The 25,130-nt window shown below is 42.5% G+C and overlaps 1 protein-coding gene across 1 annotated transcript in view; it reads right to left on the bottom strand.

The window, feature by feature from the left end:
- The window catches only part of KYNU (kynureninase), a 227,509-nt gene that overhangs the window by 44,902 nt on the left and 157,477 nt on the right, over window positions 1-25,130 (bottom strand). Inside the window, exon 9 of the mRNA XM_054972577.1 lies at window positions 5,427-5,525. Coding sequence (XP_054828552.1) covers window positions 5,427-5,525 — 99 coding nt within the window. The remainder of the gene's footprint in view (window positions 1-5,426; window positions 5,526-25,130) is intronic.

Below are 25,130 nucleotides of genomic sequence, written 5' to 3'. Positions count from 1 at the left end.
GAATTGATGGAAGTACTTTTATTTAGATATATGTATGGGTTTGTTACCCAAATCAGTCTTTGAGCTGGTCTGTCATGTCAGAATACCCTTTACATGTATACAGACTGTGCACAAGTACTGGGGTCCAATTGGAACCATGCCAGTTCAATTTTTACACATATGCCAGAACTGATGCAGGAATTCAAACTACAGAAAGAAAGATGAGAGAGACCATATACTCAACCTGCAAGTTTCTGTGTTTACCCCGACAAAGTACAGATTCAAAAACTAAGACCTGAAAAGGAACTAAAACAAAACCCAATAAAGTCATATCCCACCAGTCTGGAAGAGGAATGCTCCAGTATTTTAGTGTTCTGTAGCAAGCAGAAGATAGTGAGAGAACGATATACAGGATGAAAGGACTTGTGTGGCCCTTCTTATACACCTAAGTTTACCTAGATACTGATGGGGAAAGTAACTTTTGGTCCAGAACTTTGTATGCAGGTTGAGACTGACAAACTCCATTCTAGATAGCGATTGGAGAAATATGGATCAGAGTGCCCACTAGTGCTAATTTTGGAGTACAGCCTGTGATAGGACAGTGAAATTAAGCTATATAGAATTAAGCATCTGAATACCTTTGATGGTGCAGGAAGAGTGACTGATTTGACAAGATATCATTCTTAACACAGAGATGAGCAAATGATCTTTCCTGGGTGGAAGATTTTATTGCCTTGGAACTGTTTATGTAAAGGAAGTTCCCAGTACCACTGTTTATTATTCTAGCCAAACCTGAGTCATATATTTTGGCCGGTGAATTCTACATCAATAGATGTTTGGACTCAGTGTCTTTCAAATTGTTTGTGGCTTTGCTGTGTGAATGTTCTTCCTCAAAGAGGTTTAGCTCAGTGGACCTGTTTTCTGGCTGGAGCAGAGACATCTAGTCCCTTGGAAATGACATTGGAGGCCAAAGTTCGTAGGGCTGAGGGATGCTTTTCCATGCCTTTGGTTCTGAATAGGCCAAAGGATCCTTAGTGCACCCATGCTGGTCTTTACTGGGAGCTACTGATCTTAGTGGAAAGGAGGAATCAGTCAAAATAGCTTTCACTCCCCTCCTCTGCCCCAAGACCTTTGGTCCAGGGAGTCTGCCATTTGGCCTAAGCCCAGACCAGCTTTTCAGGTGTCAAAGGGAAGCAGAGAGGGAAAGCAAGAAAGATCGGCATCTGTGAGAACAATTTACAGAATCCAACTCTGATTTTCTAATCTATTTCTAATCTATTTTCTAATCTATTTTAAATGAATTTAAAATGTCACACTTCAAATGTGTTTATATAAAATGATAACTGAACAATCTCTTCTACATTTAAGCACCTCAAAAAAAAAACCTGTTTGATTCTGAGTATGTTTCTGCAGAATCCACTGAAATGTAATTACTGGAACACTATAAATATTCTCAGTGAAGCTGAGAGCAACACTGTCAGTCTTGGTCAAGAGTCTACATTCCTGGAAGAGTCACTCAAGGTAGAATGCTCAAAGCTGAGACACCAGACTAAGACGCACCGACCGCTTTCAGGAATCATTGATCATATCAGCAGAAGAGAATTGACTGTTTCAATGGTGATGGGAGCAGAGGAATTCTTGAAGGCTAGCTACTGGGCAGCAGCAGTAGTGGAAGTAACACTGGCGGAGGATCTTTCACAGAGCCAAGCTACAAGTAACTCCTAACACAGGTTGGACACTTGTCAGCTTCCCTCAAGGTTGGATGGGAATGTAGGCATCCAGGTCTTGCAGCTTGGTTCTCCATTTAATTGAAGTTTACAGAGCGGCAGTCTATGGGAGGGAGAACATGTGGTCAGGAGGGAGTGCAAGCGTTGGGTTCTCGCCGGACTCCCCCTTCCCCTCTGCTATGTGTGTGTGGGGGGGGGGGCGGTTTCTGTAAACTTCAGTTAAATGGAGAGCCAAGTTGTAAGACCAGGATGCCTACATTTCCCATCAAAACTTGAGGTAAGCTGACAAATATCCAACCTGTGTCAGGCATCACTTGTAGCTTGTCTCAGACAACGGTAGTGTCACTTCAGCTAACCCTGGTTAGTACTGTGTAGAAGAAGGCAATGGTAAACCACTTCTGCTTATCTCTTACCTTGAAAACCCTATGATGAGACATTCCAAAATGAAAGATGATATAGTGCTGGAAGACAGGACCCCCCAGGTTGGATGGCACTCTATTGACTACTGGGGAAGAGCTGAGGACAAGTACAAATAGTGCTGTTTTTAATTATTGGACTGGATTAAAGATGAAAGGCCATCCAGTTGCAGATGTGAATAAATGCAAAATGAACATCCAAAGCAGTGTGACAGGAACATGGAATGTGAGAAGTATTATGCCAGATAAGCTAGAAATCATAAAACAAGAAATGGAACATTTAAACATTGCAATCCTGGGATGAGAGAACTAATGCGAACTGACTCAGGACATTTTCAGTCAGAAAACCACTAAGTGTTTTACTGTAGAAATGTCAAACTCAACAGAAATGGTGTTACTCTAATAGTGATGCAAGACATAGCACAAGCAGTCAAGAGCTACAATGCATAGTCTGACCAATTAATACAATCAGGCTTCATGGAATGCCTGTTAACATAACCATCATTCAAGTTCATGCCCCAACTACAGATGCAGAGTAGGAAGAAATAAAAAAATGAAATTGATTATACAACTAAACACAAGACATGTTGATAATCATAGGTAACTGGAATGCAAAAGCAAGAGAAAAAGCAGAATCAAACATTGTTCGGAAATTTGGACTAGGGTCACGAAAAGAAGCAGGAGAGCATCTAATAGAATTTTTTGAAGCCAACAACCTAACACATGCTTCAGGCAACCAAAAAGACCATTGTATATGTGGAAATCACCAATACAGGAACTAAATAGATTACATAATAGGAAGGAGAAGATGGAGAACATAAAACAAGACAGGAGCAGACTGTGGTACAGAACATGAGTTGCCAACTTCAAAAATTAGACTAAAGCTGAAGAGAAACACTAAAGAATAATAGAGAAAAAATACAGTCTAAACTTCCTGAAGAATTTAAGGACCGTGTAGAGAACAGATTTGCAATGCTAAGTTTAATTGATTGTGCACCAGAAGAACTATGGGCTGAAACCAGAGAAATTGTCAATAAAGAATGTGCAGACTATTCCCATAGCCAAAAGAAAGAAGAGACCTAAATGGATGACTGAAGAAACTCTTAAAATTGGTAAAGACAGATGAGAAGCTAAAGGTGACAGAAATAGAGTCAGAATTCTAAATGCAGCTTTTTAGCAACTTGCACGCAGAGTTAAAAAAATCTATTATAACAACCAGTGCAAAGAAATTGAATAGAACAACAAAAAAGGAAGAACAAGAAATCTATTCTACAAGATCCAGGAAATCAAAGGGAAATTCAAGCCAGGGCTCGGGATGCTGAAATATCAACACAAAAATGCATATCTGCTCAGGACTAAATAAAGATGGAAACAATACACTGAAGAACTATACAGAGGAGATGGAAGGATGACAGATACCTTTGAAAAATAGTAAAGAGTCCAATGGCACCTTTAAGACTAACCAACTTTATTGTAGCATAAGCTTTCAAGAACATCAGTTCTCTTCTTCAGATGAATCCGAAGAGGAGAACTGTGGTTCTCGAAAGCTTATGCTACAATAAAGTTGGTTAGTCTTAAAGGTGCTACTGGACTCTTTACTATTTTGTGACTACAAACTAACATGGCTAACTCTTCTGGACCTTTGAAAAAGAATCTTTTGACAAAGAACAAGAAATCTTAGAAAGTAAAATAAAAGCAGCACTCAAAGCAATTGGGAGAAACAAAGCACCTGGAGTAGATGGAATACCAATAGAGCTATTTCAAGCTACAGAAACTGAGTTCATCAAAATCTCAATAAAAATCTGTTAACAAAATGGAAAACAAAACAGCAGCCCACAGTTTGGAAACGCTCAGTCTACATTCCAATTCCCAAAAAAGGTAAAAGCCAAAGAGCATGGCAAAATCACGTTAATTTCCTATGCAAGCAAAGTGATGCTCAAAATTCCACAGCAAAGAATCTTACCATGTATGGAACAAGAAATGCCTGACATTCAAGCTTGATTCAGAAAAAGAAGAGACACTAGAGATCACACTGCAAATTTACGATGGCTAACGGAATATACCAGGGAATTTCAGAAGAAAATCAGTCTATGTTTTATAGATTACAGCAAAGCTTTTATCTGTGTGGATCATGAAAAGCTATGGAGAGTATTAAAAGCAACAGCAGTGCCACAACATATCATTGCTTTGATGTGCAACCTGTACCAGAGGCTACTGTTAGGACAGAATATGGGGAAATAGAATGGTTTCCAATTGGCAAGGATATATATTATCTCCCTACCTATTCAACCTCTATGCAGAGCATATCATAAGGAAAGCTGGATTAGATTTAGAAGAAGGTGGAGTGAAACTTAGTGGAAGGAACATTAACAATCTCAGATATGCAGATGACACCACATTACTGGCAGAAAATAGTGAAGATTTGAAATGACTACTGAGTAAGGTTAAAGGAGAAAGCGCCAAAACAGGATTACAGCTGAACACCAAGAAGACAAAAGTAATGACTACTGAGGAATTACACAATTTTAAAGTTGACAATGAGGAAATTGCAGTTGTTCAAGATTTTCTATTCCTTGGCTCAATCATCAACAAAAAAGGAGACTGTAACCAAGAAATCAGAAGAAGACTGAGATGTGGAAGAGCAGCCTTGAGGAAACTAGAAAAGATTCTTAAAAATAAAGATGTCTCTGAAGACCAAGATGAAAATTAATCCAAACTATGGTATTTCCCATTACTATGTATGGATGTGAAAGTTGGGCAATGAAGAAAGCTGATAGGAAGAAAATTGACTCATTTGAAACGTGGTGCAAGAGGAAAGTTTTGCAGATAGCATGGATGGCCAAAAGACAAATAAGGGGTTTCTAGATCATATCAAGCCTGAATTCTCCTTAGAAGCTAAAATAACAAAACTGAGGCTACTTTGATCACATCATGAAAAAACAAGACTCACTGGAGAAGTCAATCATGATAGGGAAAGTGGAAGGCAGTAGGATAAGAGGAAGACCTAAAACAAGATGGCTTGACTCAATAAATCCAAAGGAGTTAGCCGTGTTAGTCTGTAGTAGCAAAGTAGAAAAGAGTCCAGTAGCACCTTTAAGACTAACCAACTTTACTGTAGCATAAGCTTTTGAGAATCACAGTTCTCTTTGTCAGATGACTCAATAAAGGAAGCTGAGTCCACCATTTTGCAAGATCTGAGCAAGTCTGTTAATGACAGGATGTTTTGGAGGTCTTTCATTCACTGGGTTGCTATAGGTCGGAGGTGATTTGATGGCACATAACACAAACACACAAATATTCTTACCTTGTAGGTACACCAGCAGGCAAAGTCTACTCCCCAATCATGCAGACACAGTTCAATGTTACCAACAGCATGAGCCATGTCAAATCCAACCAAACAACCCTTATGGAGGGGAAAAAAAAGTGTTACGTATGCTTCATAAATGCAAAAATCCTAAACATTCTCATGCAGTTTAACAGTAAACATGAAATTACTTTCAGACATAAATCTATTCATAACTTGATATACACAAACCAAGATATTATGTACATCAACATGAAATCTATGTTATTCATGTCTTTTAAAACATATGCTTTCCCTTCAAGTTCCATTCATCTGCCCAGCTTCCTTGTCCAATTGACTAAACATACAACTTACATCCAAACAAAAGACAAACACTCACATTTTATGTTTAATGCAAAATAGCCGTAAACTCGTTGCCAAATTGTGATTTGCAGAAAAGGGTTGGATGGGAGAATACTCCTGTTACAGGAAGGTAAATATGAAAGAAGCTAGTGGAACAGCTGCTGCATTCTGCCTAAAATAACATTTATGGTGAATTCTGAGATCCCTGCTTAGTCAAAACATTAATGAAATTTTGAGAAAAGACCGTTTTTTCTAACCCCAGTGAATTTCTTGGGGGAGGGGTGGAAAGGTCAAACACCTCAAGAAGATAGTCTGGTAGGTTTTTCTTTGAATTTAACAGACATCAAGAAAGTTCCTGTGTTTGAGTGTACGGTTGGGGAGGTACTCATATTCTGGCAAGTAAAAAATAAATATAATCAACTGCAGAACCTCACAAGGTCTACTTCAAAATTTGTGAAACGTGTGAGACATTTTGTCACTCCTTTGCACTAAAGATGGATGCTATCTGCCACCTGTTACATGAATGGCTTCTCAAGTTTGTTTCCTGGCCTCTAGAGGCAACCCTCTGAATGCATCCAAAGTGCAAACCAAGTAATACCACTAGAGTTAACGTATATGTGACAATCTTGCTTCCAGTCTATACATGAGGTGTGCCTGAAAAAAACGTTGGTTGATCTGGATGTGAGTTTCAGGGATTCCCCCCCCCCCCCAAGAAATTGGTATCCCTGAAATCTGGGTATGATTCTCTAATCTGGTTTGGTAAAATCAGAAAATCCTGGATTTATCTAGCCATTATTCCCTATAGGGAAAACTATCCAAGTGGCTGGAGGGGAGCATTTTTCAAGCAAACTCCACCAAATTTTCAGAGAACCTACTCCTGAATCGCCAAAAAAGAATCCTCAAGTTTCTGGAAGACCCCCCCCCACCCCAAAGCAAAACAGGCAGCAACTCTTGCCTTTAACCCAGTGAGTCTACAGCTCTCAAACGAGGTAGAAGTCCTTCAGCAAGAAGTGCAGGACTTTCTCCAGGCAGAGGCAGGCACACAGCAGTGCAGCAGCAACGAAGGCAGGCAGCAGATCCATTGGTGGTGGGTGATCCAAAGGCAAAAAGAGCAGGCCACAAGCAACAACAGCACTCAGCAGCACATCTCTTCACAGTCTCCAGAAGACCAGACCACTCAAAACAACCAAGCCTGCTTTTTAAACTCCTTGCAGGCAGTTTAAGAAAACTCTCTCCTTATCCAGGAATCCCACTGACCAAACAAGGAGTGCCTGGATTGGCCACTCACTCCCCCTCTCTGCCTCACTCCCCTCTCCCCCCTCCCCTTCTTCGGAAAAAAAAACATGGGAGAAGCCCAGGAAGCAGCCAGCCAAAAGGCTGAAGCTGCAGTTGCCAAATTAACTGGATTAAACAGGATTAATTTGGCTCTTTAGATCTGGCTTCCTGGATCAGATCCAGGATTCTCTCATCTGAATCAGCAAAGCCAGATTTAGCTGAATTGGCATAAATCAGGTTATAAAATCCAGTTCAGAAAGCCAGATTGCACACTCCTAATCTATACTGGGGACCCATGGTGGTGCTGTCATTCATTACCAGGGGAAAAACAACTAACTCTGGAAGGGAGATCGCTCAACCCTCCCATGTTATATAACCCAATCCAGTGGAGAATCAACATCACCTGACCAAACACAAAGGAAGTATTGAGTCAATTCATTTAATGATGGTAAAAAAGGGTTTACTAGAGTCAGGTAAACACAATGGAATTAATACAAATGCAACAATTAATGCCCAAATTACCACAATTATAGAACAGCAACAGAGACAGTCAGGCTTCCAATTTCTCATCAGTAAGGCAGATGTAAATGCCAGTCTATAATCAATCAGATCTAACACGAGGTTTTGTCAAAATGACATACCAGAGCAAAGCAGCAGCTTGCTAAGGCAAACATTAGAAAAACTGCAACAAAAAAGACACACGCAAAGGGAGGAACGTTTACCAGCTACACATTCCATAAGAAAAAGATATTTGTTTCTATCATACACCAGTGAGCCTGTTAAAATGAGGCTGTGAATCTGAAGTCTTCCTATTGTGGTTTTACATCCACATAGAAAGAAAATCACATGATCTATCCTGAAGGGCAGTTAGGATATCTTCTCTGAAAGCTTCAAGAAAGAATCATCAAATTTGGTGGTTTGCAAGTAGGGTGAGCAAAGTGGTCAATGAAGGCAGGAAGGATGGCCCAAATGTGTGCCAACAACTTCTTTTGGGTCTTCTCCATACGCCCAGTCAACCCATATACCATGTAAATGAGGTCATTTAATATGGACACTTGGTACAAGCCTCTGTATCTATTGGGTGTTCTGAGTTAATTTGAGCTAAGACAATTGGGGTGTTTCCGTATGTGGTGGGAAAACAAGGAGAATCTGATTGGTGAGCCATAAGAATTGCCTGGAGACAGAAGTCTGTATACCTGGGGTTCCAGGTTTGAAGCTTCCTGTTTCCTAACGCCATAGATACTAGCACTATGGTGTGGAGAGCATATGATATCCTGAGAAAAATCTTAGAATATAAGGCTTATATCCTGACAACTTTGAAGAACAAGAGAAATTAGGGTTTTTATGCACAGTCAACATTCCTGATTTTCTGATTTTCTTAGCAGTATTGGACTTGGTTTGGCTATGGCTCTTCCTCACATCTGCCCTCCCTCTGTAGCTCTGCTGTTTGGGAGTTGGTTTATTTTGTTGTGCATGTGCCTGAAATGATCAGGATTTTCAAGTGAGGGTGCTGTTGTCATCAATGGCATCATCAGTGATGTCACTGCATCATCACACCTTTTTATTTTTTTGTGCATTCTTATATCATTATATTGGATATAATGGGAATAATGGAATAGCCCAGGTGAGCCTGATCTCATCATATCTCAGAAGCTAAGCAGGGTTGGTCTTGATTAGTAATTGGATGAGAGACCTCCAACGAAGATCAGGTTGCAGAGGCAGGCAATGGCAGCTCTGTTAGTCTCTTGCTATGAAAACCCCACCAGAGGTTGCCATAAGACAGCTATGATGTGAGGGCACTCTCCACACCACATATCACTATATCCAGGGCTTTTTTCTGGGAAAAGAGGTGGTGGAACTCAGTGGGTTGCCCTCAGAGAAAATGGTCACATGGCTGGTGGCCCCACCCCCTTATCTCCAGACAGAGGGAGTTTATATTGCCCTCCGGAGGTCAATCTAAACACCCCTCTGCCTGGAGATCGGGGGCGGGGCCACCAGCCATGGGACAATTTTCAAGAGGTTCTGGAACTCCGTTCCCCCGCGTTCCCCCTGAAAAAAAGCCCTGACTATATCAATATAAGGGCTGATTAAAAAAAATTGAAAATGAACACATGAGAAGGTCTTTGCATGGGGAAGCCTAAAATGGAAGCAGCTCTGACACCTATACTTAACCCCACACCCCTGTGGTCTAAACCAGAGAGTCCCACTCAAACTGACTTAGAGCCAGGAGGTGGAGGCCAGCACCAATAGACCAGCACCAACCTCTGTCAGGATGGAGACTGGAGAGCAATTTGCTTTTCAAAATGTGCTAGTTTGGGGAGGAGACACTAGAAGTGACCCTTCCCTCTCCCTTGGGTCACCAGGGCTTTTGCAATTCTGTTACAAAATCGCCATTTTCGTATTGCTATATCGATCTGCCGTTGTAACAATAGATGCACAACACTCTCTGAATTCCCAGTTTTCATTTTAAAAAAAGTCTCCAGCCCATTCCCTTGTGGAAATATAAGGGGAAAGGCATATCTCTGCAATGGAAGGAGCGAGAGAATTGCTTTTTTTAAAGGAATCCTAAGCATTTAGAGTATCTGCTGCATCTATTGTTTCAACAGTACATTGGTATAGCAATATGAAAATGATTATTTAAAAAAGATAGACAACAAAACTAGGAGGAGGGGAAAGGAAAGTGAGAAGAGGAGGGGTTTAACTATGATGAAATTCTGATCAAAAAGTAGATTGGAGGAGAGCAGGAGTAGGCAGGACAAACAAAACCAAAAGAAAAATTACACATGAGGGGAAAAAAATCTACTCAAGATCAGCTTCCAGAAAATGATTGGGGTAAAAGTGGTCTTAAAAGAACTGTGTAGTCCTGGAATATACTATTTATATGGAAGAGGATTGTCAGAAAGACATCTGAATCTCCAACAACAAAAACAATAAACACAAACATTTGTTGAACAATAATATGAAAGAAAGCCCTAAGACATGGGGTTCTAGCCAGTGTTTCTGCTGATGAAAAAGGGTAGTTCCTCTTTGGCCACCAAAAAAGGCAGTGCTGGGGATCATGGAACCTGCGTAGTCAAAAACCATGTGGGACTGCGGACTGTAGTAAGGTTTGCTGATGAACTCTATTCACATGCAGTAAGTTCAATTTATAACAACACAACTTGGATAATTTTAGGAACTGTTTAGATGACTATTTTCAGGTGTATCACCAGCTTATAGATTCAATCCATTTATATTTTACCAAGTTAAGATTCTCTTCTCCATAGCCATGGAAAGGGGGACTCATTTTATCTGTAACATTATGCAAGCTCTGGCTATGTATGTATCTGATATTTTTTGGTACAGTGTATTTCTTATTTAATCTTGAGAACTGAGATACTGAAGAAGGAAATAAATCCTTCACACAGCAGGTAGCAAGTGAAAGGGCAGTTTTCCAAAATATTACTAAGAATTTTAGATTGCTATTTCCTCTATAAAATCTTCTATGAATTATCTCTGTGAAACTCGATAAAATAATACAGATTCTTTTATACATAGAAATACCACTTGATGGCAGCATTTTTAAAGTAAAGAGCAATATTAAAATTAGTATTATAAAGCCACAGTATGTATGAAGCTAAAGAAAAATGACAGTACATTTTGTTCATGGACTACAAATTAAAGAATATTTTACATATTTTAAAGAAAGCCTGTTTCTAAGCAAAGAGGGAGGAAGAAGAGTGAGAGCATAAATTTCCAAACCTTTTATCCCAACAATAACACAGAGACAAGTTTGGAACTATCAGCTTCTATTTTCTGTTCCACCTAAATTATTTAAAAAAATACTTTGGTATATTAAATCTTTGCTAAACTATCTAGCTCTCAGAAAGTAATTGCATTTATAAGTGTGACATGCTAATCCTAATGAAGCCACTAATGAGGCTGTCATCCAATAAAGTTCTTTCAAAATGAAGGGATGACCTCACAGACCTCATCGCTTGCCAAATATAACTAGAAATGATGGGTGAATATACCAGAGTGAGGACTGAAGGAAAGCTTCAGTCTGCTAGCAAACTATGGCAAATTTTTGGTGAATCAACAAGTGAGGGATTTGGGCTCAGTGGTAGAGTATCTGCTTTACATGCAGAAGGTCTGAGGTTCAATCCCCAGCATCTTCAGCTAAAGGGACCAAGTTATAGATGATGTGAAAGGCCTCAGCTGGAGAGCCGCTGGCAGTCTGAGCAGACAATACTGATATTGAAGGATCCATGTTCTGATTCAGTATAAGGCAGCTTCATGTGTCATTCTTGTAAAGGATGCTGAATATGGTGGGTGTTGGTCTGGCCTAGCGTGGCCCTTCTTGTATTCCAAAGAAAGAGAGCCTATTTGGTACACTCACTTAATTTACTTACAGTGTTTACTCAAATGCAAGACTAAGGTTTTTTTCAAAGGCATGTCATCAAAAAGAAGGGGCCGTCTTCCATTTGCAAACAAGTTAAGAGTTATGATTTTTTTTTAATGTGTAACATTTTTAAGGAGGTTGTTTTACATTCATGGTTGTTATCCTTTCAAGTAAATAGAGTATTTAAAATATTTATAAGTTTGCTGTTCTTCCACATAACTGGGACCTAACACAAGTTCATTATGCCTGAACTGTGCTGACATCCAGACTATGTAGTCTCGCTTGGAACATTTAAAGCAAGGTGGAAGGTCATGGGTTTCTAGTTTTTAAAAAGAGTATTTTAACACGCTTGTTTAAGGAACCAACTTTAATAAAAGGTTTCCAAATTGTCTCCAGCGCACATCTTAAACAGTCAATTCCCCCCGCAAAACAGTAAATTCCCCCCAGAAAACAGAACTAGAACCCAAACATGCAGATGAACAACAGCTCCACCTAGTGGCAGAGATGGTTATAGAACCGTTATATTATCTCATGTAAGTCTCAGCTCAACCCACCCCTGAACTCTTATTTACCTAGTCATTGTTTTTGCATTCTGCTTTTGTTCTATTATGGAACTCAAGGTACCAGAAGGCTCCCAGAAAGTCGCTCAGCTAAGCAAACACCTCAGACCCAGACCTGCCTAGCTTCAGCAAGATTGCATATGCATTCCAACCATACCCTGCATTATAGGATAAAAGGGTGCTTCTATTCTGGGGCCCTCATATCTGAGAGACTGTATCATCCCATATGTTCCTGTGCATCAGCTTAGTCCTCAGGCTGCCACCTGGGTGGCCTGTATGGAATCAACCTGAGCTCAGGCCTTTTCCATCGTGGCTCCCACACTGTGGAACAGACTCCTGGAAGAAGTGAAGGGAGCCCCCTTGCTGGAGATCTTCAGGTGCTACAAGGCTTGTTCTTCACCAAGACTTTTGATGGAGTATGAACAGCAAACATCTTTTAGGGGAGGAAAGGTATGGTTGCCAGCTCCTGGAGATTTGGGAGCAGAGCCTAAAGAGGGTGGAGTCTTAGAAGGGGAAGGAGATCAGTTTGGTTATGATGCTATAGACGCCACCCTCCGTTTTCTTCAAGAGAACTGATTGCTGTAGTCTAGAGATCAGTGGAGGCTGGCAATCTTAAAAGGCATATATTTTGGATTTTACTTGGTTTTAATCTGTAATGTTTTAATTATGATTTATAGGCCACCTTCAGCCAAGAGGCAAGGTAGGGTATAACTATATAGAGAAACAAAATATTTCTGAGAAGTATCAAAGCAGTGATTCTTAAGAGGGGACAAAGATGTCCCAGGTCACAATCTACAAACCTCCTCCACATTCGAAATGGCTTCTGCTGATTCTGCCACACCACAGGCCCATTCCTGTTATAGAGCACGTCCCCGGGAGGTGTGGAGAGCCCCTTGCCATCCCTCCTGCTCTAAGAAATATAAAATCACTCCTTTCAGGTGGGCACTTGATTTTGTAAGAAGGGTATTATTTTTAGGGAAAGATGTACAACTGTATTTTCCTTGTCTGTTTTTTATTTTAATTGTGGGATCTGCTTTGAGCCACAGTGGTTGGAAGGATGGTATATAAACATTAAATAAAATAAGGGGATTTCTGATGACAGTACTTTGTACTAATGAGTGGTATGGGATTAAAGGTTATGAACCATGGTGCTAGGTTGTTCTGCATTTATGGTTGCAAAGCAATGAAGCATGTTTTGCTCATAAGTGATGCTGATGAGTAGAGAGGAAGGAGGATCTCAGATCAGCACTCAACTGAATGGCCTTTGAATTTCAGCATTTGTCATATGGGGATAATTGATTCTGGCTCGGCCTTCCCTACAGGACTGTTACAGAGCACATTGAGTACTTACAAAAAGCATGATATAAATATTAATTTTAATACATACATTAATAACTTGTTCAGTTATAGGGGTATTTTAGAAATATCTCTATAATAGGAATGCTGATTACACTACCCTGAGTGTAGCATGCACGCACGCACGCTCACACACACACAGAGGCCCTTTTCACACTACTTACTTGCTTCCAGAACATCGCGAAATGTATTGCAAAAAATGCAGAAGATTGCGTCTTTTCGCGATGTCGCGCAAAACTCTTGCGAGAAGACGCTATCTTCCGTGGTTTTTGCACTACATTTCACGATGTTCCGGAAGCAAGTAAGTAGTGTGAAAAGGGCCACAGAGAGAGAGAGAGAGAGAGAGAGAGAGAGAGAGAGAGAGAGAGAGAGAGAGAGAAGGAAATTCTAAAAAACATTAAGCACTTTAAAGATCCACTGATTTCAACCTGTGTTAATCACATGCCCAAACATCTCCTCTAAAATAGTGAGACTTTATAAAGTACCTAATTCTAGTTAGGTCATGCCCATATTTTTTACATGAATACAGAATTGAAGCTTGGAGAACCAGAAGATTGAGCAAGGGCAGTCTGAGAATTTAAAGTAGCGCAGGAGTAAGCCAGGCACAACAAGCGAAAGTTGACAGTAGCGTTATGTCAAGGCAATGGGTGAGCCAACAACCATCGTTGGCACCTCTGGCCAAATAGGAGAAACCCCTGCAGTGGGAGCAGAGGTACTGAGCTTGGCTCTGCTTGCCGCTGGCTTGCCAGAAACCTACCAGGAGCTTTCCCTGTAAATTAAATGGACATTCCATCCTTGCTAGATAAAGTTTTTGAGTGAATCCACTGATGGCTCTTCCGCATGTTACAAAAGCTACACAAGGAGGGGAGTCCTTCTCTTGAACCATTTCTTATAACATATAAGAGCGCTAGTTGTGACCTGTAAGTGAGAATGAGCTGTCACAGAGCATACATCACAGAAAAAACTTCTGTATCATTGACACCAATGCTTTTTGATGAAGTAGGCCCACACATCCAAACACTTAGTAATGAGTAATCCAGTTATGAAAAGTTAAGTGATAGATGTGCACGTGTGAACCAAGGGACAGATGATGAAAGAACAATCTATATATTTCCCTCCATCTTTTGTGAAAATGAGACCCTGATGAAAGGATGTGGAATTAAAGCTTGGGAAATCTGAAACTGATATGCCTTGGTTCTTCAGTATCCTGTTTCCCAAGCCTGCTTTTCTCCAGCCTTTATGAGAAGAGCACAATACAAGCCTCTTATCAGGTGGTCTGGAAGGGAAGTGCATATTCCCTTCCCCAAGGTCCCGCCCACATCAGCACCATTTTCCTTCCCTCATTTCCTCACAGCTGGCTTTTGCTCTACCTGCATCACTAGAAGGGTGTTTGGGGACTTTTAAAAAATAGACAATTGGTAGACTATGGAACTATTATAAAGATCTATTGCCATAATCTACAGTTCCTCTCAATCTCCTGCTTTAATTTTATAAAAGTAATCCTGTAGCCCTTCTTTATAGCGGAGATACATACATTCTTTTCTAATGCAAGCAGGGAATTCAGAGGAAGACATAAATTGTGACAATAGATTGTTATGATGGTACAACGTGGGAGAGACTGCTGTGAGGATGTTTTGTTGTGACAGCAAGTGCCTCTGCATCTGCAGCAACACCGAGAGCTACATGGAGAATTTCTGCCATGTGGGAGCAGCCAGTGATCCTTAAGACAGGAGCGGGAAGAAAAATGCTGAAGTGAATTCACCCGGCACTGAGTTTACATATACGTACACAGATATGCCATCTTCTCTATCTTCATCAGTGACCAAGTGGTGCAAAGAATGCCTCTACATATGTGCTTGCTTTGCCCAGCAGAATTCTCAAGGTCTTCAAAACAGGGATGCTCTCTCCTCTTTGTCTGCAATTTGGCAGGGAGGGCCCAATTCTTGAGAAATGTGCCCCAATCAGATATGGGGGGGGGAGGAGTCAGAACTGGAAAAGTGTTGAACAGGGAGGCTTTCTCCCCTCTGGATAAAATTTGGGGCGGGGTGTGTGTGTCCTTTTGATGAGGAATACAATCCTTAAGAATTTCCTTCCAATTGGGAGATTGGAAAGAACTACAGATGGGAAACCAATGGAAACAGCTATAGAATTGATCGATGACCCTGAATGCAACACAATATTAACGAAGAGAAACACAATTTTTACCAAACAAAATTAATCAAACTTGAATAACACTTCTGCGCACAACTCTATTTTAGGCAGACTGGCAGAACCTTCCTTTACTTTAACCTTGATATTAAATGAAAGTAATTGAAATGTGTCTTGATAGTTAGTAGCAATTGACAAAAAACAGCCTGGGTTGACAATGTCGTTTGGGAAGAGACAGGTGAGAAAAAGAGCTGACAGCATCTTTTATACATATCACGCTAGGACACTTCAGTTAAGTGAAGAAAAGAAAAAAAGTAATCGAGTTAATCAGTGCTTTTTTGTAAAATAAAAAAGTACCTGTACTCATGAAGTTTGCTGGCAGGCAGAGGCAGCAGAGATGGAAATTTGGGATGGCAAGAGTAGTAACTCAGTTCCCAGCTGGGGGAGGCAGTGGCTGTGGCAATGTGGGGTAGTGAGGGCAGTTGGAAGATGGGCACACACACACCCCCCGGGAGGCAGTTGCAACTGTAGCAGCTGTGCCAGGCAACTCAGCACCTGGGAGAGGCAGTTGTGGCAATTTGGGGTGCTTAGGATAGGTGAGAAAGAAAGGCAGGGACACCCACAGAAAGTGGGAGGAAGCAACCATAATAGCAGCACCTGCCATCAACAAGGGGCAGCAGCAATTGAGGGCAGCATGGCAGGTGGAAGAAGGAATCAGTAATGCAATGGGAAGATGAGGGGCAAAGTAGCTGTGGCATCAGTAGACTGGGCAGCCCCATCCCATGCTGGCTGGCTGCCACTGCAGCTGCTTTAGGTGGGGAAGGAAACTCTCTTAGGTGGGCTTAGCGTCCATGCACCAAAACCAAGGTGCTTGGGAGGCAGGGGCTCAGTAGTTGGCTGTGCTGCCAAACCCAAACAAATGGGGTGTGTGAGAGAGAAGAAACATACCCCGTTCTCTCCTCTTGACTAAGTGGGGCAGAGTGGGCGCAAGCCAGTCTCTTAAATTCAGGGCATGGAACTAGCTTGACATCCTAGCCTCTATGGTAAGACCCATTGGCTGAAAGAGGTGCTGGTATACTGTACCAGTACATACTGGTGTATGTGCACACATGCACGCATGCACATGTGCGTGCTGTACATACAGCCCTGAAGTCAATATAGTCTCTTTGGGGAATGAAGATGAAAGTGTTTTCAACAAACAGAAAGAGCACAACAGCTTCTGAAGTTAAAATCTGTTTGGAACTTGGGATCTCTGTGATAGTTATAAGTAAAACAAATCCATTGGGTTGGATCCTGGTAGCTTTTCTGCTTAATCTTGCCCAGTTTCCCTCCTTATTACAATCTCTGTTTCACATGATCCCCTGCATAGCCTTATTGTGGTTAAAGGGGACTCTCTCCCCTTTTCACCAGTGGAAAACAGCTTTTGGATCCAAGCCACTGGAACTCAGGCTTGGCTGTTGGGAGGTGGCAGAGAGGGCCTTGCTGACTGGCATCTACTTCAGATCAGCTGCAGCCTCCAGACCTCCCCAGAGGCTTCATCAAAGTGCAGGCTCTGGCAGCCCTGTCAGAGGCAGAGCCAGGTGGGGTGGACTGAGGGCCGATCATCACTGGCAGGCAATCGGCTGAGCCTGAAACATGGCTCGGAGCCACAACCCAGCTCATGGGTTCTTTAATGCCCAACCTGTTACACAGCTGGTGGGTAAGCTGGAAAAAGACAGCAGCTCTTGACACTCAGGGGGCAGGTCCAGAAGGGCAAATGGGGATGAGATTTTGTAGGTGGGACACTCACCTGGGAGGAGCCAAGTCAGCCTGTCAGCCTTGTGCATACTGGAGGGAAGCCTTTATGAGGGAGGAAGCTGGTCTATGTGGACATGCCAGACCTTCACTCTTGACCCAGCAAGGAGAAAGACTTAAGAGTAGGAGGAGGCTCAGGATGCTGAGTGAAAATGCTGCTCCTCTAATCCAAGGCAATGGGGATTTCATTGAGCTCATCAAGGAGAAGTGTGAGTGTGGGGCAATGGCATGACCTCTCAACATCACATTAATAGGGATCACAGAGTTACGCAGAGGAATTATCTTGTATATATTTTGTTCACCTTATGCTGACAGTTTTTACTGGGAAAGTTGCTCCTAGGGATCAGAGAAGGGAAGGGGAGAAGTAAGACATTGTGAAAGGGAATCATCGCTCAGACTTCAGTGTCTATAGTCTGGCTTGTTATAAGTCAGGCCTGCACAGGTGATAGCTCACTAGGAGCAGTTTAGGCCTTTTTTCCTGCTAATTTGGAATGCAAAACCTGATTTTAGGCACTTAGCAGGCTGGTGGACTGTGTTCAGCCTTGATGAGATTTATTTGTGTGTGTGTATGTGGTTTTTTAACCCAAAGCAGTTGTATACAATTTTTATTTATTGTACACAATTTATACGCCATCTTTCTGTCTTTGTAAGGGCCACCAAGATGGCTATCAAATTAAAACAAAACCACATCTTAAAATCCATCAAACCCAACAAAAACACAACATTAAAACAAGTGAAACTGTGGAGATAAAATACATACTTTTTTTTTTAAATTAAAACATTGGGCAGGAATTTGGGATCACTGATGGAATGCCAAACAAGAAAAAAAACTGGAACCACCACAAAACAGTGCCTAGCCCTGAATGATGGTCTAGAAGGATATCACGATCAATGGTATTGATGTATTTCCTATCAAGCAGCCCACCGTCTTGCCTGATGATTGGCAACTCTCCCGGTTTGCCTGGCAAGTAATGAAAACGAGGATTATTGAGGTCTTAAAATCTAGACCTCTAGAGATCTCATGAGCCACATTCAGCTGATAAGGTCAGGCCACAATGTGTCACCATGATGATTTACGGAAGGCCTAGAAGGGAAAATAGCTTGAGGTGGTTTTTCAAGCTTAATTTACTTTATTTAATATTTAATAGTGAAACTATCTGCATGCAAAGCTCTTTCTGCTGACAGAAAATTGCAGCATAAGAAGGAAACTCAAGAAATTGATTCAAAAATCAGAAAGAAAATAAAGTTTAAAAAAATAAACATTTACTATGGTACTTTTTCAAACAACTTTTAGAACTTTCTGATCCTGACTCTTAAATCCCTTATTATAAAGGACAAATATGTGGGTTAAATGGATGTCTTAGGCTTCTGGGGCTTATGAGAAAAACTGGGGAAACAGGAATGCCAAGTCTCCCAGATTGGCTTGAGGTCTCGCACCAGCATAGGGTTGCCAGCCTCCAGGTAGTGGCTGGAGATCCCCTGGAATTACAACTGGTCTCCAGGCCACAGAGATCAGTTCACCTGGAGAAAACGGCTACTTTGGGGGGGGGGGACTCTATGGAATTATGCTATGCAAAGGTGCTTTCCCTCCCCAAACCCTGCCTTCTCCAGGTTTCACCCTTGAGATCTCCAGGAATTTCCCAACTTGGAGCTGGCAACCCTACACCAGCAGCTTTCTCTCTCCACTGCCATTCAGTGGGAAGGCCTGGAGGAAATGGGAGGGAGGGGTAATTGCTATTACCAGTGATGGGGTGATGTCAGTTCTGGCATGCCCTAGAAGTGTTGTCACTACATAAGGGTGACGATCTAGTATTCACTCATAGAATTTTGGACAAATGTTAAGAGTGTTGCTAGATGTTGTCCCTTTGTGGTGATGTCACTTCTGGGTCATGCTGGAAATGAAATCACTGTTTTGCTGTCGATGTCACAGTGCTCCCCCCAAGAAACACACCAATAAGTCTCCTGCTGGTTACCAACCTCAGGCCGGCAATCCTAAGGGGAGAACACACACAAGAATTAATACAGCAAAGTCCTGCTCACAGTATCTTTTCACACTCTCCCCTTTATTTTTAAGTCTGTGATCAGGATAGGGTTGCCAGCTTCAAGTTGGGAAATTCTTGGAGATCTGGGTGGTGAAACCTGGAGAAACCTGGAGAAAGTGGGGTTTGGGGAGGGAAAGGACCTTGGCATGGCATAATTCCATAGAGTCTACCCCAAAAGTAGCCATTTTCTCCAGGTGAACTGATCTCTGTGGCCTGGAAACCAATTGTAATTTCGAGAGATCTCCAGCCACTACCTGGAGGCTGGTAACCCTAGATCAGGACCTACATGTGTTATGTCTAGAACTCATTTAAAGTTCCATGTCAGGGAGGGGGGCACATGGGCAGGGCCGGCGTGCCTATTAAGGCCAGGTAGGCGGTGGCCGCAGGTGTGGGGTGCCGGAGGGAGCGCTGGAGGTGGCGCGGCGGGCGGGAGCGCGTGCCACAAAGCACCAACCTCCTATCCCTCCCACCCTGCGCCACCGCCGCCGCCAGCACAAGCCCCCGGCCAGGCGCAGCCACCGCGGGCAGGCATCTGCGGCGGCGCAGGCAACTGAGCGGGAGACCTCGGAGGCCGCCTGCCGCAGCAATCAGGCCGGCGGCGGCGGCACGCGCTCCTGTGATGACATCATGCGCGACATCATCACGCAGGCCAGTGTGCGTGCGGGGGCAGCCGGCCGGCCGGCCACGAGCGCAGCAGACCCTTGCGCCACCCCTGCACATGGGCAGGCTTGCTTCTTTGATCCGTTGCATGTATAAGGTATATATATATATATATATATACCTGAACTGTCTATTCACTGTATCTTAGAATATACAGTGCACTGGTGATATATTAAGGCCTCTGTAAACAGTTTCAGAAAGGCAGATTGCCCTGTCATATTATTTAAATAAATCTATTTTATGGTTGTTGGGGGTTTTCCGGGCTGTATTGCCGTGGTCTTGGCATTGTAGTTCCTGACGTTTCGCCAGCAGCTGTGGCTGGCATCTTCAGAGGTGTAGCACCAAAATACTGGACAACACTTCCAACTACTTTGTCAGACTGCACAGGGAAGCCATTGAAATTCACAAGCATAAGCAAAACTTCAACAGGAAAGAAGAAACCTTAAGAATGAACAGAGCATGGGCTCCAGTTCTGAAAAACACCAGGCCAACAAAACACTCCACACCCGACAATAGCCCTGCAGAGAAGATTAGCACATCAAGCACCAATCCATATGCAAAAGAACCTCCTCAGGATTCAGTGAAGCCTCCCGCCATTAGCATTCCACACCCTGGGAAACTCTTACAGAATGACTCAGCTCAACCCCACCCCTCCTGAGTAGATACAAATGACCTACATCTTTTCCACACTGTGACACTGAGAGATCTCTGTCTTTTGGTGCTACACCTCTGAAGATGCCAGCCACAGCTGCTGGCGAAACGTCAGGAACTACAATGCCAAGACCACGGCAATACAGCCCGGAAAACCCCCAACAACCATTGTTCTCCAGCCGTGAAAGCCTTCGACAATAAATCTATTTTATTTTTTATTTCTTCTGTCTTCCTCTTACCTTGCTTAGTCAACTATGTTTCTTTCCATTACTAATATTTCTCTACTTCTATCATTTTCTTTCTCCTCACTGACTTTGAAGTGACGCCTCACCTGGTTTCCAATTGCTACTGAAAAATGGTGGAGGGAAGACATTTAACTAAAGAAGTAGTAGGCAAGTTTTTATTTATATATATTTGTTTAGGGTAGGCCTGTATCTTTCTAGGATCCTGAACATATTTCATTAAACTATGAAAAGGTAAGAATAATTCAGAGCACATAACAGCAATTCTAGGACTAGACATTTTTGCACTTCAAGTAAAAATCAAAAGAATCTCTTTTATTCCCTATAATAGAATGAAGCTAATCACATAGAGAAATTTGGTGGAGGTTGGAGATACAGAAATAGTAACCCAAATTTGGAATCTGCCTTCTGAACTTCAGTATATTTTTGGGCCAAGCTACAAGTGACGAATGATACAGGTTGGACACTTGTCAGCTTCCCTCAAGTTTTGATGGGAAATGTAGGCATCCTGGTCTTGCAGCTTGGCTCTCCGAGGCTGTCCAATTGACTTTTCAACTGTCACTTGTCCAACATTCCGCCAAGCTGCCTACATTTCCCATCAAAACTTGAGGGAAGCTGACAAGTGTCTAACTTGTGTCATTCGTCACTTGTAGTTTAGCCCGTAGTATGGACAGTCAGCTGTCAACTGGGAAATCACTGGAAAGTATAGATTTATAGTTGTATATGCTTTCTCATTAAAACTTCATTAAAATAAATAAACAGTCTAAAGCGTATTATAAACTAGAGAGAGCAGCTAAGCTGTCTAGTAACAACATTTCTGGTTACCATCATCTTTTTGCCTTTGGTTATTGTTGAACTATTCAATATATACATTTAGTAGTACATATGTACATTTAGTCGTAGTAGTAGCAGCAGCAGCAGTAGTAATTTATTGCAAATGGCCAAAAGCCATTACAATCTTAGATGAAACAGAGTATACATAAAATGCAGAGGTTGATAGGAAATAATAAAAACATGGTAGATAAGAATTAATTAAGAAAAAGACAGATAAACAGTGCAATCCTAAGCAGAGTTACTCGAGTCTAAGCTTATTGATTTCAATGGACTTAGACTGGAGTAACTATTCTTAGGATTTCACTGAAAATTTCCTAACTCCCCAATAACAGAAACAACAACCACAATTAGCACACAAATGAAGCTATAGAAAGTTAGGTGTGAAGCACGGATCTAGCTCAAATTTTTGTAGCAGCTAAATCATGCAATGAAACTATATGGGCGACATGTGGTTAGAAAGATCCCCCCCCCCTTGCCACTGAACACAGGAAGCACTGACGATCATACGGTAAATTCCAAATTTGGGGTGCTATTTTCATGTCTCCAAGACAGTTGCAAGAAATTTGTATCAAGGCTCCATGTAAAGAGTGCAGAATAGAACATAATAAAGAAGATCCTCCACTTCTAAGGTTCCATAGAGAGACAGGCGCAGAGCTACAGGTTTTCAAGTGAAGAAACCTGTTAACATGGCTGTTGGCATCAGGTAAAAACAAACAGCAGTGAAAGCAATTCTGTGTTTATGGAAGGTGACATTAAAAAGAGTTGGAGCTCTGTTATGGTCCCTTTTGATCAGTCCAAATTATGAAGAAAATTTGGAGCTGGATATTACACTCCTGTGTAACCATGAAGAATCTGATCGTATGCAGTAAAGCATTATTTCTCTGCAGCAGCAAAAAGCATTGCCTTGAGAGCTGGCTGGCTGAAGTATTCCTCTCCTTGCTCAAACAATTAATCAGGGCAAACAGGCCCACCAGCCCTGACTGAAGGGAGACCAAGTTCAGCCTTGTACAGGGCTGCTGGAGTATCCTGGGGCAAAGCCAGAATCCTTAAAAAAACAGTTTGGACAGTTTCCAGAATCATGAATATTCTGTCATGTAAACGTAGACATTATGTAAAACCAACATGGTTATATATGAAAGAGTTCTGGCATATTCTCAGGACCTAAATGAAAGACATTTATTATCAGTTCTGAAAGCAAGAATATTACTTTGGTCCCTCACCCTCTAAAATGGCAGATGCAGACAACAGCTTTGTGTTAAACTAAGGTTCATTTTTAAAAGCTGGACTGCAACTGATAACTCAACCACTCTCAATTAGAGCAGGCACTCTAAGAGCCAAAACAGATGAGATGTCTAACGTGTGGAGGACATGCGTCAGTTTCCTGCAAGGTTCCACGGGAAGTGTAGTGAGAAAGAACCTCTGCCAGGGAGAAGATAGAATCCCTCTTCTCCCTGGCAGAAATTCTTTCTCTAGGCGTCTCATCTAGTCTGCTTGGCTCCCTGTCGCTGCTGCCAGCTCCCTTTGCTTGCCTAAAAGCACTCTGCAGCCAGAGGGAGCTGAGCGTACTGGTGGCAGCAAGAGGGACAAGGAGCCAGTCACCGCTAGCAGCTCCCTCTGACTGCCGCTGGTGCACTCAGCTCCCTCTCGCCACTGCCAGCGTGCTCCCCTTGCTCCCCTAAAAGCACTCCACAGCCAGAGGGAGCAGAGCTGCTGGTGGTGAGAGGAACAAGGAGTCGATCACCACTGTCAGCTCCTTCTGACTGCTGCCAGCACAATTGGCTCCCTTTCGCCACCACCAGAGTGCTCAGCTCCTTCTGGCTGCGGAGTGCTTTTAGGGGAGCAAGAGGAGCTGGTGGCAGTAAGAGGGAGCCAAGCGGACTAGACGAGATGCCTAGAGAAAGAACCTTTGCCAGGGAGAAGAGGAAAAGAGAATCCCTCTTCTCCCTGGCAGAGGTTTCCTGCAAGTTTCCACTTCCCATGGAAACTTGTAGGAAACCGACACGTGTCCTCCATACATCAGGCATCTTGTCTGTTTTGGCTCTAAGAGGATACTCATATACCCAGTATATAGCAGTCCCACCCTGGCTCCAAGCCCTGAGCAGTAATCCAACTGTTCTTCACTTAACTTTGCCTGCTGCCCATTAAGGCCACCCGCCCTACACTAGACTGCATGCCAGTTCAGGCACTGATGACCAGTACCAAAAGAGTTCCCTCCCCAAGTCCTTGGACCAGATGGCCCCCAAAATAAATGGTTTGGTTAGTTCTCCCTATTGTAAGACACCTCAGGATGTTTGCATATTACTAACTTACTAAGCAACCCTTACTACACCTGCCACCTTATTTAGGGCCTTACTAGTCTGCTCCAATGAGGCCTATTTACTTTTAAATCTTCACTTTATATCACAGTATGAAGCAGGTGGGGGAAAAAACCTCATGCTCAAAGCCACTTACAGAAAGCCCCCCCCCCCATTCCTGCTCAGCCTCAAAATGACCAAGTAGTCCCATACTGCAAATCTAGGAAGGAGGGTGGGACAGCTCCACCAAGAAGAGCATCTCAAGATTGTGCATACTTAATGTAACCTGCAAATGCACTCAGTGATTGGCTAATAGCTGGGCAACTAATCTGCTGGGCAATTAATTAGCCAAACATCCATGTCTTTATTTTTAAAAATGGGGAAGGACCAAACAGTGGCTCCAATAGAGGCTACTAGCCACGGTGACTACAGGGAACCTCCATGTTTAGAGGCAGTAAACCTTTGAATACCAGTGCTAAGAGGCAACATTGGGAGAAGGCCTTTAGGAGTGTTCACTAAGAAAAAACCCAAACAGTTGATCCGTTTCAGGGATACCAAAAAATTTGCTATCCTTACCATCTGGGACAAATTCTCTAAATTAAAGAATGCCAACTTTATTTGGCCATTATTCGCTATAGAAAAATCTATCAGGAGGGGCTGGAAGGCCTTTTTCAAACAAACTCCACCAAATTTTCAGGGAACCTACTCCTGACTGTCCACTAAAGACCCCTGAAGTTGCAGGAAGGTTGGACTCTACTATGGGTCCCTGAAGAAGATTCTCCCAGCCACTCTCCATGGTTTCCTATGGGGAAAATATTTCCAAAACTTTCCAGGCAAAAAGAAACCTTAAGCAAAGGCAACCCATGGCCAAAAGCCAGTCTCAGTGCAAGCTGAACCAACAAAGTCCAACAGAACCAACTTATAGCAGGGGAACCAATGTCAAACCAGAGAATTCCAATGTTGGACCAGAGAACCCCAGTATTAAACTAGAGAACCCCCAAATGAACCAAGGGTGTGTGTGTGAGGCTCGCCAGAGCCATGGTGTTTAAAAGGTGGCCGGCATTAGCTTGAAGGGCTCTTTTGGAGCTTGAATAGGGGGGGGGCAGGATGGGGCAGGACAGGAAT

The sequence above is a fragment of the Eublepharis macularius genome, chromosome 2 (genome assembly GCF_028583425.1).
Source record: "Eublepharis macularius isolate TG4126 chromosome 2, MPM_Emac_v1.0, whole genome shotgun sequence".
NCBI lineage: Eukaryota > Metazoa > Chordata > Lepidosauria > Squamata > Eublepharidae > Eublepharis > Eublepharis macularius.
Note: the sequence above shows the minus strand (reverse complement) of the source record. Positions and strands in the feature narration are given on the sequence as shown.